We start from the raw sequence: 12,206 nt of genomic DNA on the forward strand, positions 1-12,206 counted from the left end.
AATTGTGATCTGGATACACCCTTAAATTTGAGCTACAAGTTAAGACCACGGTCTTTAACCTCTGTCATGTAAAGCAATCTTTTGGTTGGCGATACCTTTAATTTGACATTTTATTTTCAATGAAATATGGTCATGAAAACAAATTTTCAGTACACAAAACTGATCCTTGCATAGGGTTTTTATTTTTGCTAGTGTACAAAATTAATTGAATAAATTGTTTTGCCCTGTTTTTGGTATCCTATATGTGTCACCATAACAGTTACACGAAGCACAAAAATATTTATGACCGCAAGAAATCAACATGTCCATAACAAATGTACATAACATATGAATGCCTCTTTCAATTTTTACATTTCCTAGACGGACCATACTAAATAAAAAAAAATGCAGTTTTAAAATCGCTCTTACAGCCTCCTGCGAAGTCTGAATTAATATGCTGACAAAAATTATCTTATTTATAACTACATACAACTTTTGATCTTGTTGCATCAAACAGGAGTTTCTCATTGAGACAAGCCCACTATTTGTTGCATCATCAGGTTAGAAGATGAAAACAGTCACAACAAGAGGTTTGCGATTAGCTGGGATCTAAAAAACAAAGCATAAGTATTAAATGGTTGTTAATTATGAATAAGCCTAAATATTATTATAATATTAACGGGGTAAAGCCATGAAATAAATGGTTCGAATCAAACTCTGATGCTTCTTTGCCTGGGTCGCATTTTTTGGTCAATACCGTAACAACTGTTGGCTGACTCGAATATTCATCACTTGCTGAACTTTTGTCATGAAATTCGATCATGTTTTAAATAAGCCACGTCAAAAAGCATGCTAGCTAGTTTGTAGCAGACATCATACAATACAGTGTCTTTACGCAATTTATAAACTAAAGCTATCTTTATATAAATACCAGCAGCTGCACATCAAACATAAAAATAATCTACCACAAAGATGTCTACAACAGAAAATAGTGTTTTCATATTGGCTAAAACATGAATAGAAAAAAATTTTGCAATAATTCTTACTCATCACTCAATCATGTCCTGTAAGAGTTGAATTCGCTTTGCCCTGAGGGAGGACATCTCTGAGGTTACCTGACAACAGGAGAACTTCGATTATTTTGGTTTTGGTGGCTTTGTGTTCTTACGTCATGCAAACATGCTAATAGAGCAGCTACCTCTTGTTTAGCTGTTAGAAGATGCTGAACCTCCGCGTAAGCGGTATGCAGGGTCGCATATGCCTGGAACAGCTGGTCACCTACATTCCTTAAAGAGTCGGAGAGCTCCTCTTCTCTTGAACACAGCGTCATTAACGCGTTCACTTTATCTAACAATCACATAATATCATAAGACAACTAATTAGTTGTACAAGTTTGATTTATAATGACTTGTACTTGATTAAATGACCATTATACTTCAATAGCTGAATGGAGTTAAACATTTAGCAAATGGTTAAAAACATTGTGCCATCAAATCAATGAATCCTGATTAATCGCTTTCAAAATAAAGGTTTGTACAGTGTGTCTGTGGTGTATATAATGCACACATATATAAAATCTGAATTAAAATTATTTGAATCTTTATGTATGTGGAAATATTAAAACATTTGGTAAATAAGTTCATGTTTCCCAAGTCGAGTTGTGCACACATGCTCACACTATATAAACACGTACATTTTTTTGTGTAAATTTAAATTGCCATTAGATTTAAAAGAAGATATTTACAATTAGATTCAAATTAAAGCTGGAAGACACTCACTTTGTCTACGTGTTGTCTCAGGATTCTGATGAGTTGTATTTGAAATGTCCTGAAGCAAAATTCAGATATTTCAATAAAGCACAGATTTAGATATATACACACACGCACACATTTTATTACCTGTTCTTTTCTGGGCTTGTAAGAAATGATTTGGTGGCAGTCAAGGCCCTCTTGTGATGTTTCTGCATTATACCCGGTTTCTGCAGTATCAGCATCATTCCAGAGTGAATCATTTCCACCAACATCTAATATCTGGCAAACATTGACATTACGGGTTGCTGTAGTCTGGCTCTGAAATCTTCCAATCTTTTCAGCCAGTGATGTTACAGACGAAGGGGAGGCTACAGAAGCCTCTTGTCCATCTATCTCTTCTCTAAAATGAAAGGTAGAAAGCGGATTCAGAAAGTGATGACCTCATCCATCCATGATCAAATTTACTTTCACATCTAACGCTTTAATGTCAGATGAAAACACACTCCGTTCTCAATTCTAGTTCTGGGACCCACGGCACTGCAAAATTTCCACAAATCAGTCCGGCTCTCTGTTGACAAGCCAGTTATTTGAAACTAATTGAATTTTATAAATCAAATGTCGAATTTACCTGGACATGCATCGCTCCTGCTGCCTGTTTGTATTTATCTGGTCCTGTTGACTGTTTCTCAATGTGTAAAATGCATCATGTGAGCAAGGGTCCTCTCTGCTTTTCCGAGAGCTGTGACTGCTTACATATTCCTTGGCTCGTTCTTGTTTCTTGTGCTTCTTGTTGAATTTTGTTTCCCCTTTTAGCGCTTTTTTACAGTTGGATTCACAGGTCTGTCTCACCACACGTTCCGTGTGGCTTTCTGCATTTTCTTCTGAACAAACATTAACATCTTGAGAGTCTAATGATTTACGAATTCTCTTTAACAAAGTGGAAATCTTTCTCTGAACTGGTTCAGGAGCACACATAGGCTCTCCAGAGACATGAGCAGAAATCTCTGATGGAGGACAAGGCCTTTTCACAAGTGGGCCATTAAAGTTGTCCATACTCTGTTGTCTCCTTTTAAGCGTTGTTGGGTCAGGTCTAGAAGTTGAGATTTTCTGTTGGTCTTCCCAAGAACTGAAGAGTTTGCATTTTCCTGGCAGCTGGTCACTTGTGAAATCATCACCGACTTTGGCAATTAATTTAATTTGTTGTGCTTTCCGCTTTGCAGCTTCCGTTTTGGCCTGCTTCAATTTCAACTGTCGCTCCTCTTTCTTTTGATTTCTTCAATAAATTTAAGATTTGACAAACACATAAAAGACCAGTTGTTAGTTATAGCTGTTGACTTCAAACTGCTCATAAATGAAATCCATTGGTGATTTACAGTTTACATTACACACATACAGATGCGGAAATCATAAAGAGACTGTTTTTCTGATTTTAAAATGTACTATTTTTATGTGTATTTAGGAAAAGTATGAGTATTGTCAATTAAACCAGGCTTCCACATTGCTGTTGGATGACTTTGTCACTCCTGAGGTTTGATTTTGTTGCAATTGGACTGGATTTACCAAAAAACCTTAATGCTAATTTAAAATCGCAATGGTGTCTTTAATTTTTTCCACAAATGTAAGTGCTTGTAGTTAACGTACGAGTTGAGAACCTTACTTTAGTCTTTCTCTTTCGGCACAAAGGGCTTTTAGCTCCTCGTCAAACTCCTCGCCGTAAACCACAGTGCTTTTGCGATCATCTGAACGGTTTGCTGTCAGAATCAACATCATGTGTTTGTGGTAGTCAGTGTTTATATGTTTCTTAAACTCCTGTAAACCCATCATAGACTGATCACAGGCCCAGCACTTCTGCAACTGTTCACTGAAAAAAAAACACGCTTTATGTTTTTTTTATATTTATAAGCAGGACATGTAAAGGAATACTTTTAAGTTCCATACCGGCCCTTTAATTGCTCAATCGTCTGACGATGGATAAAACTATGCATATGTTTGTCCAACTCCTGTGGAAAAAAAAATAAATAATGCATATGCTTTGTTTTAATATAACTTCTATGACTTACCTATATGAATGAATGCATAATGAAGTAAATCATCCCTGTTACATCATAAGTCCCTTTTATAGCTCCATACATAATATTGTACCAGAACAAAAACGGTTGTTTTATGTTATGTTACTTTTGAACTTTAGCAAAAATAAAAACTCACCTGTACAAGGAAGCTATGACAACAGACAGAACATCTTTGATGTCTAAATTGATACAAAAGGAAACACTTTACAATTTGCAACCAGGAAACAAACTAAATATTTAGATAATATTCAAACATATTTATAAAGCCAATTAATCCAGAGTAATAAACACTGCAACAGTATATTACACCATGAAATGACAATCTTACCTCATCTTTTCTTGACTGTAAGGGGTGTTGACCTCAACATCACGCTTAGTATTGTAGTTCACGGTAAAGGTTTGCTTTTTACGTGTTTTGCACTGGAGTTCGATCAGATTTTGTTTGTGTTTATCTTTAGCAATATGCTCCTGGTACTTCTCTAGTCCCATCACAGACACATCACATGCCCAACATTTATGGGCCACCGGTGTACTGTAGAAAACATATCAATAAATGTATATATGCATGTATGATTAAAGCAATATTTTCTGATTTATACTTAAGTTATAATTTATGACATTTTTACCTGCCCATGAGCTGTTCAATTGCTTTATGGTGAGAATAACTATGCATGTGTCTATCCGAATTCTGTGAAAAATATTAGGGTAAAAAGAGTTTAGGGAGAAACATTCTTATGCAGAAACAAACTACAATAAATGACCACTATGTAGTCATCATAAGTTAATAATAATTATTTTAAACTGAGGAAGGTCGTGTCCTATCAAACTAGACCGAATAAGGAATTAACCAAACAGCCCTACCCTTTCTCCATATTCAAGAGAGCAGACACAACATTTCTTCACATTGTTTGGTTTGGTCGTCTTTTTTCGTTTCTTCTTCGTAGCGTTCCCCATACCTGCCTTCATCTGAAATAAAAAATATTTTTGTTACAAGATAGAGTTGGAGTACCCGTTCTGAATACTGCTAACGTTATTGCAGAAGCAGTTATGCAGAATGAATGCTTAAGTCGAATGCGTACACTTTTAACACAATCACATTTTGATTCAAGGAAATATCTAAAACAATGACCGTGGTGTCAAAAAAGCATGTTGGGGTTTTATGATGTAACGTTACTGAATCACATAATCCACGTGCTTGATGAATCTTACCACGTTGACCAAATGTTGCCGACTACAGATTTGCGTTCTTCTGAGGTTTTATGTCATCTTGTTCCGCACTACGTCATCAATAATCGTCAAAATCCGTTCAAATCCAGTACCTCAGAGATTACGTATTTTTGTAGGCAAACTCGGAAGTAAGCGACACGTTGGTTCCCTCGACGCATTTTTCGCATAGACTTTTGGAAGATCGCAAAAAAACTGTGTGATTATCGGCGGTTTATGATGTTAACATGTTTTGTCTATCAAGATAATCTTAACAAATGAACACCCCAGTTGAAGCCGAAATACAATAGGCGGAAGTAAAAAGCTAACACGATGCTAAACGGACTACATTTCAGGTCGCTTGATACCAACGTCACCACCACCAAACCTCCGACAAGTTTCAAACTTTATTTAAAATGTGTTCCCTAGAAAGTAAATAATCCGTGAATGTACCCGCATCTACGTTTTCAGAGATGTGTGCCCATGTTGCATTATTTTTATTGATTACAAAATCTTAATTCAACAAAATGGCATCAACAACTATAGAAAGGAAAATAATATTGTGTGGAAGGCTCAGCACAGTAGAACCATATTATTTCCAGAAAAAAACAAATATTCATTCAAAACATAAATAAACATAATAACAAAGTAAATTATATAAAAAATACTATACAACAGATTATACAATACAAAAAAGTAAGAACTTTTAATGCCTTTTGATTTTTAATTATACAAGGGCATCTGAGAAATATTTAAGATCCTTTCCAAAAACAATAAACAAATGAGGAGATTTAACATATCTGCACTGCCCATGTTGCATTATATGGGGTTCCATGTGTGCCAAAAATGTGTCAACTGTTTTGAGCTTTGTACTATACAATTGTCTTTTTTTACGGTCATTGCCGTCTTTTTCAGGTAAATCAGTATGTCTTGACATTCATGCTGTCTGCTGATGTCGTCGTATATGTCGTCCTGCCGTCTTTTCACAGTGAATCCTTTGTTTTGTAAGCTTTGCCGTCGTCTTGATCTCTCGTTAGTTATGTCATCTTTGCTGTCGTCCGTTATGTCGTCTTGATCTCTCGTTAGTTATGTCGTCTTTGCCGTCGTCCGTTATGTCGTCTTGATCTCTCGTTAGTTATGTCATCTTTGCTGTCGTCCGTTATGTCGTCATGATCTCTCGTTAGTTATGTCATCTTTGCTGTCGTCCGTTATGTCGTCTTGATCTCTCGTTAGTTATGTCGTCTTTGCTGTCGTCCGTTATGTCGTCTTTGCTGTCGTCTTTGCCGTCGTCCGTTATGTCGTCTTGATCTCTCGTTAGTTATGTCGTCTTTGCTGTCGTCCGTTATGTCGTCTTTGCTGTCGTCCGTTATGTCGTCTTTGCCGTCGTCCGTTATGTCGTCTTGATCTCTCGTTAGTTATGTCGTCTTTGCCGTCGTCCGTTATGTCGTCTTGATCTCTCGTTAGTTATGTCGTCTTTGCCGTCGTCCGTTATGTCGTCTTGATCTCTCGTTAGTTATGTCGTCTTTGCTGTCGTCCGTTATGTCGTCTTGATCTCTCGTTAGTTATGTCGTCCGCGCTGTTACATAGTATGTTAATGATAAGTTCACTTAAAAAGTGCTATTTTGGGGAATATTAATTTTTTACCAAGTATATTTTAGTTGTAATATAGTTGTAGTAAAGTAAAATTTAAAGTCTATTTAGCCCACTTTTGTGTGCTAAAGTGGAACAACTTAAAGTATATTAAAATTGTACCAATTACATTTTTACAAGCTTATAGCTGGATTGTGCCCCGAATCTAACTCACCTTATTCTGCGTTCCAGACAATTCAGAAGTAACGTTTGAATTTAGTATTATAAAAAAATGCTATCTGTTATTTACTAACATGAATACATTGAAAGTTTTTATTAACATGAGAAGACAGCTGTTCCAAAAGTATTCACGGGTTGTAGTTTTCTCAAACCCAACAGTATATGCAGACTATAAAGTAGAGCCTCCTTGCAGGTTTGCAGAGGAAGGTTGCAACTAAACTGTTCAGCACCTCCAGGACAGAGTTTGGACACAAACATACACAATACATCATGTAACATTTATCAATACAGTTGAACTCAAAAGTTTACATTCTTCTAGCAGAATCTGGAAAATGTAGAACATTTAAGAGGTAGCCTAATCCAGAATCTTTGCTTTTTCATTATTTCTGTATACTTGATGTATGTCCAACAGTAACTGTATGTTGTTGAGATTCATCTTTTTACATTGATCATACACAAATATTACAATCGAAAGAACCATTCAGTGATGCTCAAGAAGTCAACACCATTCATTGAAGTCAGGTGTGTGTAAACCTCTCAATGTTTTTTGATGTACATATAGTTTTGTTCATTTTTCATGTAGCAATGTATTTCTTTTATTGTTCTTTGGTGTGAACTTTGTGTTAACATTTCTTTTGCGAAATAAGTTGTTCAGGGCAGGAAAGAGTATTAAAAATAAATCTTCACTTTCAAAATACCTCTCATTTTTCCCAAATGCTCTGCATTTTCCAGGTTCTGCAAAGGTGACGTAAACTTTTGACTTGATTTGAATATATGATATTACATTATTAAACTATAACTATTTTTGTTCAGTGGATTTGTGAGTATATGGTGAGGACTGTCTAATGGTAGCAGAAAGAAGAGTACATCACTAATGTGACTGGAGTCACCGAAGACCCTCTGAGCGTTCCTCACACCCGTCCTTCTGTAGATGTCCTGGTGGAAGAGAAGCTCAGCTCCAACAATGTGATGGCCTGTTTGTAGCACCCTCTGCAGAGATTTGCGGTTTGGGTGAAGCAGTGTTCACACCAGGCTGTGTTGTAAACAGTTGAGATGCTGTCCAAAGATCAGGTGTAGAATAAGATGAAGATTGCAGCGCTTATTCCATACTTCCTCAGTTATCTCCAAAATAAGGAGAGGAGTCATTGCTGGGCCTTTTTCACCATCACCCATGTGAGTCAGGGATCTGAAGTGGCTGACTCCTTCCACTGTCATGAAGTTGGTGGCGGTGTGTCTCCTGAAGACCACCACTACTGTCTCTTCAGTCATCTTCTCTTTGAGGATGAGATGATTCTCCATTGCACCGGTGTGTCAGGGTATTTGTAGCACCCTCACCGCCTGATGAGGGGAAATAAACAGGAGTCAGAGCGACTGTGTCTTCTGATGCAGTGTATATTGACTTGAGCAGCACGCCCCCCCCTCATAGGTGAACACTCACAGAGAAAGACAAAAGTAATCAAAACAGATCAACTGATCGAAAGACATTTCGTTATTAACATAAAATATGTAATATCACCCACTAATGTAAGCTCCAAATTAAATGCATACACAATTATATTAACTTAAATATAAACTCTTTTGCATTGTTTATTATAACCTCCACATATTCACCGCTAACCGTTTCAGTGATCTGATCAGTTCAGTCATTTTTCTGATGTCAAGACAATTCAGGTTTCAGATGTCCTTCCCAACCTGTCAGGCTTAGTTCCGTCTGACGGCAGTCTGACATAGGCACACAAGAGTTTCGGTTAACAGGTGTACATGTAGACTTATTTAAAATTGTCAATTTATTTGACTTAATATACAGTTATTGTGTATTGGTGAAAACAAAACTCAGCAGATATATTTCTCTTAACTAAACCTAACTAGAATATCATATTAGGCATTAAGAGTTTTCATTAAAACTATTCACCCTGGGTTGTAAGTCGTCCTTAAAAGAGTTCCTGAGAAAAGACTAAGACTCATACTGAAAGCTATGGAGTAAGTCAAAGCATGTACACAGAACACAATTGCTAACATATAATCAGTCAATAAATTATCAAGGTACCTCAAACAGTTTATCGGTTTACATATACTGTTTGCCTACCGATATGAAACTTACATGGCTGACTTGCTAACTTAGCACAACAACACTTTTTAAATACTTGTGACCAAAATTCAATGCAAATGCGCGCGCGCGTATATATGCTGAACAAAACAATCGGTCAAATGGATTAAACTCTTGATAAAATAGAGCTGTTTTCTTAAATAGGAAATTTCCCTGATTGGAAAGCAAAAGCGGTGTGTGGTCGAAAGATCGTGGTGCTGACCTCGTTCGTAAGTCTTCTTCTTTAGGGTTTATTTGGCGGTTGGCAAAACCATTTTTAGGTGCATTACCGCCACCGACTGGACTGGAGTGTGCAACACGGATTACATGAATAATTAAAAAAAAAATACTGCTACAACTACTTATAATAATAACCTGTATTATTTTGCTTAACCCTGTTTCTTTTACAAACTTTATTATATTGTCATATATAGTATCACCTGTTTTTCATAAAATTCCTGATAAAGAAAAGTCATGGTGTTTAACCTTTTTTAATGACTGGAAATTTTTTATTCTATTATCATTGTATTGTTCACAATGAAATATAACATGTTCAACTGTTTCTTTATGGTTACAAAAAGGGCATTCCCCTGTTGGGTGCTTGCTTATCATCTGCACTGTGTTATTAAGCCCAGTATGACCTATTCTAAGCTGCGTTATAATGTTTCCTTTCCTTCTTTTCCTATATGTTACGAGTTTCAAAGTTCAGAAACTGGAGTAACAAAAAGATGTTCATCTGGGGTTCACTACTCTCAACTCTAGATCTCAGCCTGGAAGACAGAATCAGCAATTAGTGAGAGAAAGAGCAAACCGCCATCTTCATTTCCAAATCTCAATATCTTTATTACAAATGTATAAAATTATAAACCAATAACATTCCCTTTTTTGTAAACATTCTTTCAATTCCGGTGTAATGTCAATTTAAACACCTCAATAAATGTTTCCGCTTTACACGTCATAAATCAGCGTGCAACATTTCACACTCTTATTCACAAAATAATTAGGTCTCTGTAAACATAAACATCACTCTTTTCTTTAAAGTGCAACAACATCCCAAGGATGGATCATATTTCAAGCTTACTTATCAAATAATGTAAAGCACAAACCCCTTTAGGCTGTATGTGAACATACAAATGGTATTTCAAGTCATAACAGGAATATTACACTTAGGGAAAACTGTTCAAATGATCATACACTAGGGCTGGGCGAATTTTCCGATAAATTCGAGTTTACGTTTTAACACGATTTAATTTTTGTTAAATCGAGACATCGAGATTTAAAAAAAAAAGTTTATCACGCACATCCAATTAGATATGTTGGAAATACTTGTCAATACCACTTGATGGCGCGCTTGAACGCGTCTCAACCGCTCACTCAGTGAGAAATCAGTAACGTTGAAGTTAACGGCTAACATCATGGAGACGCCTGGCCTTCGCATCAGGATGATCTTGTATCAAAGGAAGGTAGTAATGTTACTTCAGTGATTTGGAAATGGTTTGGATTTGAGAGGGCAGACAAACTTTCGTCAAATGCAAGATATGTCGAAAGTCAGTTGCAACCGGCAGTGGCAGCACAACTAATTTGGTTCAGCATTTGCGACAGAGACATCAGGCTGAATGGCTCGAATGTACAAAATTAAGAGATGAAAACAACACAGTTACTGTGTGTTCACATAGAGCGCGAATGAGGCGTCAAAAAACGCGCTATTCGCGAGTAGTTGGACGCTTGAACATTTTGTGTAATTCGCGTCATTCGCGCGTGAAATTCGCGTCATTCGCGCGTGAAATCCACTTCATATATAGGAGGGGCTACTACTACTAGAGCAGGCTCCTGATTGGTTAACGCGACGCGAATTTCCGCCAAAGTTCAGATTTTTCAACTCGCGCGATTCGCGTCATTCGCGCCGCCTCATTCGCGCTATTCGCGCCGCAAGCGCGTCCATCGCGTCTTTACATTGACTTAACATGTAAATCACTCGCGCTTGACGCCTCATTCGCGCTCGGTGTGAAGACACAGTCAGACATCCAAAGACGACAGATACACCTCGAAATGCACAACGCCAGGTTTCATTGGCGGCATCATTTTCCAACGCCATTGCATATGATAGAAAGTCACACCGATGGCAAGAAATAACAAATGCTGTGGCATTTCATATTGCAAAGGACATGGTTCCCATGCACACCGTGGAAAAGCAAGGGTTCATAAATATGCTTCACGCCGTTGATCCAAGATACAAGTTACCAAGCCGCAAACATTTTACAGAAGCCGCAATTCCCCGAATATACACTGAAACACGCGAAAAAGTGTCGGAACAGCTTTATAGCACATCTGACGACTGACCTGTGGAGTAGTCGTACTCTTCTGCCATACATGAGCCTCACTTTTTTTAATTAAACTATAGTTGCTTTTATTATTCAATCATATATTTTGCAAAGTTGTACTTCTACACCTTCTTGACCACTGTAAAGTATAATGAAAAAACAACTAGGCACAATACAGAAATGTTTTAAAATACAAAAACTTTCCTTATTTATGTTTTTTTTCTAAATTACTAATAAAGATAATGTTATTTCTGTACTTTATTGTTGTAGTTGTTTTAAGTTGACTAGTTAAGCAAAAACGAAAAAATCGAAATCGTGAATCGGTCAAATGTTCAGAAAAAATCTAGATTAGATTTTTTTGCTAAATCGCCCAGCCCTATCATACACTTACAAACACAATTCAGATAACCAACGGCTTCTGTAAATTTAATAACTCTCGTTTTCTTAACACTTACAATATTTTTATAACCTGTCAGGATAATTCAAAACACACAAAGTATTTCTAGGAAGTGATGACCTCAATGCATGGATTCATACACAGTTACAATATACACGTGCGCCATTGTTCACACATGCTTTCTCCCGCGATTATAAACGCTGCTATATAACTCTATTTCACAGATCACAAATTACATTCCAGTTTAAATACACTTCATATACATCATTAGGAACAGTTAGTATTATTGTTTTACAGAGTACGAACCTGGAAGACAGAATCAGCAATTAGTGAGAGAAAGAGCAAACCGCCATCTCCATTTCCGAGAGAAAGGCGTCCGCCTTTACGTGGCGGGTTGCAAAAATTCCCACACTTTGGTTCCGCTTTCTTTGGTCCCCCCCCCCTAATTTACATTGTACAACACCAAAGCGGTCGCAATTCCAATGAACGCTGCATGTTATCAGACAGGCGAATATTCTTTTTTTTTAATTAAATTGTACCGTCACTTAACGGTGTATCACTTATACTCTTTTCTCCCAACACCAACAAGCT

General features: G+C 36.9%; 1 protein-coding gene and 1 long non-coding RNA gene across 4 annotated transcripts; both read right to left on the reverse strand.

Annotated features, from left to right (window-relative positions):
• Positions 1-160: 160 nt before the first annotated feature.
• Positions 161-5,383, reverse strand: znf106b (zinc finger protein 106b). Of its 2 annotated transcripts, none has more exons than XM_079474677.1 (13): positions 5,009-5,383; positions 4,661-4,765; positions 4,426-4,487; positions 4,128-4,331; positions 3,936-3,978; positions 3,669-3,730; positions 3,388-3,591; positions 2,359-3,003; positions 1,878-2,130; positions 1,758-1,806; positions 1,178-1,326; positions 1,026-1,094; positions 161-588 (listed from the first exon to the last, which is right to left on the reverse strand). In XM_079474677.1, exons 2-12 carry the CDS (start codon positions 4,763-4,765, stop codon positions 1,029-1,031), a joined length of 1,842 nt encoding a protein of 613 aa, XP_079330803.1. In that variant the 5' UTR covers positions 5,009-5,383; the 3' UTR covers positions 161-588; positions 1,026-1,028. The 2 variants fall into 2 exon arrangements, with proteins under 2 accessions (XP_079330803.1, XP_079330804.1); XM_079474678.1 differs by having other exon boundaries at positions 4,929-5,086.
• A 1,508-nt stretch (positions 5,384-6,891) lies between these two features.
• Positions 6,892-12,003, reverse strand: LOC306904367. 2 transcript variants are annotated; one of them, XR_013787626.1, is made up of 3 exons: positions 11,922-12,003; positions 8,430-8,533; positions 6,892-8,149 (listed from the first exon to the last, which is right to left on the reverse strand). It is a non-coding gene; the product is annotated as an uncharacterized lncRNA (long non-coding RNA). The 2 variants fall into 2 exon arrangements; XR_013787627.1 differs by lacking the exon at positions 11,922-12,003 and adding an exon at positions 9,668-9,714 and having other exon boundaries at positions 6,899-8,149.
• Between the last annotated feature and the right edge of the window lie 203 nt (positions 12,004-12,206).

The sequence above is a fragment of the Barbatula barbatula genome, assembly GCF_947034865.1.
Source record: "Barbatula barbatula genome assembly, chromosome: 15".
Lineage (NCBI taxonomy): Eukaryota > Metazoa > Chordata > Actinopteri > Cypriniformes > Nemacheilidae > Barbatula > Barbatula barbatula.

Excerpts from the sequence above, each read along its gene's own strand:
- znf106b (XM_079474677.1), bottom strand. The coding sequence starts at position 4,765 with ATGAAGGCAGGTATGGGGAACGCTACGAAGAAGAAACGAAAAAAGACG. Across the intron at positions 3,979-4,127 it reads TACAGTCAAGAAAAGATGAG|ACATCAAAGATGTTCTGTCT; the intron begins GTAAGATTGTCA and ends GTATCAATTTAG. Across the intron at positions 1,807-1,877 it reads ACAAGCCCAGAAAAGAACAG|GACATTTCAAATACAACTCA; the intron begins GTAATAAAATGT and ends ATTTTGCTTCAG.